The sequence below is a fragment of the Agrilus planipennis genome, unplaced genomic scaffold (assembly GCF_000699045.2).
Source record: "Agrilus planipennis isolate EAB-ADULT unplaced genomic scaffold, Apla_2.0 scaffold281, whole genome shotgun sequence".
Classification (NCBI taxonomy): Eukaryota; Metazoa; Arthropoda; class Insecta; order Coleoptera; family Buprestidae; genus Agrilus; species Agrilus planipennis.
Window position 1 is genome coordinate 179,368 of NW_020439260.1, and position 1,580 is coordinate 180,947.

General features: G+C 28.2%; 1 protein-coding gene across 2 annotated transcripts in view; it reads right to left on the bottom strand.

Moving 5' to 3' along the window:
• Positions 1–37: 37 nt before the first annotated feature.
• Positions 38–1,580, bottom strand: part of LOC112905581 — a 2,606-nt gene continuing 1,063 nt past the window's right edge. Inside the window, exons 1-3 of one of the 2 annotated variants that reach the window (XM_025978262.1) lie at positions 1,086–1,196; positions 639–835; positions 38–236 (exon numbers count right to left, since the gene is read on the bottom strand). In XM_025978262.1, the coding sequence (XP_025834047.1) occupies positions 84–236; positions 639–835; positions 1,086–1,137 (402 nt within the window). In that variant the 5' untranslated portion in view covers positions 1,138–1,196 and the 3' untranslated portion in view covers positions 38–83. Of the gene's footprint in view, positions 237–638; positions 836–1,085; positions 1,197–1,580 lie in introns of those variants that run through there. The other variant, XM_025978263.1, reaches the window with a different exon arrangement.

The following is a 1,580-nucleotide window of genomic DNA, read 5'->3' on the forward strand; positions in this document are numbered from 1 at the left end:
ATATATACTTGTTTAATTGAGACTGAATGAAAAACGGTTTTTTCTATACTTATTTATTTTAAGTAAATGAAAAAAATATTATTTTATGGTACTTTTGGATATAAAATTGTCAATGTTCCAGACATTTGAGCTAGACCGTAATAACCGTCAGAGCTTTTTGCTTCACACGTCCATATTCCTGAGGTTTTTAGATCTACTGGGTTGAGTGTTATTTTGTGGAAGTTCGAGCCTTTAATCTAAGAAAAAGTTTTTAAATATATACGGTTGAAATAAACGGCATATCAAGAAATATTAGAGATGATATCATCAGAGTCCATCTGAAACACCCCCTTGTACGGTTATGGTGTGAGACGATTAAATTCTTTTTCAAATTATATAATTAACCAACTTGTGCCATAATCATAGCGGTTACATCAGTAAGTACGGGCACAAAGAAATAAAAATCAGTTACAAAATATGAAAATAGCAAGAATGTAAGCAAGCAAATATCGTAGACACATATTGCAGATGAAACAATACTGATGTAAAAACTAAGAAAGTGAATAATGCATACAACACGCATCATAATTTTGATGGTTTGATTTTTTCCGTGGTATACTAATTAGTCCTTTCTGCGTTCCTTTTTTGTAAATACGTACGTCTATATTAACTCCTTCCACCTGGTTTGTTACCATTCCTGCCAGTTTATTAGGATCACATCTGTAAACCTCCTGACCATCTTTTAACCATCGAATATAATCCAATGTTGGAAATACTCCAATACCGAACAAAATATTGCATTCTAGTTTTACAACATCTCCAATTGTGGCAGTTGATGGCATTTGCAATTTACTAGCTAAAAATACGTTTTTCGTGTACTAAGTACATACATATGCATGCACAACCTATGCATTTTTAGCTACAAAATATAATTAATAAAGTTAAAGTACATCTGATTTTTTAAATATCTGTTTATGGCTAGAATGTTTACAAAAAAGGAATTTAACATAAGTCATTAGATGAGTTTGTATTTCTGTGCGATTATAATATTAAGAAGCTGCTATCTAAATTCTAGTTTATATTGAGATAATAAAAATCAATTTTACCTTCTGCACCGTAAAGCAAAAATAATAAAACAAAAACACATGCCTTTTCCATTCTAAAACCGTTTGCGTTGACTCGTCCGTTTTTGAATAAGATAACTGTTGAGTTTATTTATTTCTTTTATATTATTTCAAAAATGTTTTTGTTTACTGGTATTTAAGTTTTATCGGTCAATGTAACAATAATTTCTTCTTGAAAAGTGATAATTTGTTTATTTCGAAACTTACATTAAAAACATAATTAATTAACATCTTTTAATTGTTGTTTATGTACGGAACCTTTGTGTAATTTTCAGTTTATATTAGTTTGATAAACAAAAACAATATTTTTGCTATTTGCTTTATTTTAATACTTGCACTGCAGTAAAGTTTTTACAACTTATTAACAATTAAAAAAGTATATTTATATAGATCATGTAATCGTATTGAATTTAATTACTAGAAACACAGTGGAATAATACTTTTACACATTTATTTGAATAATTTAAAGTAGACTTA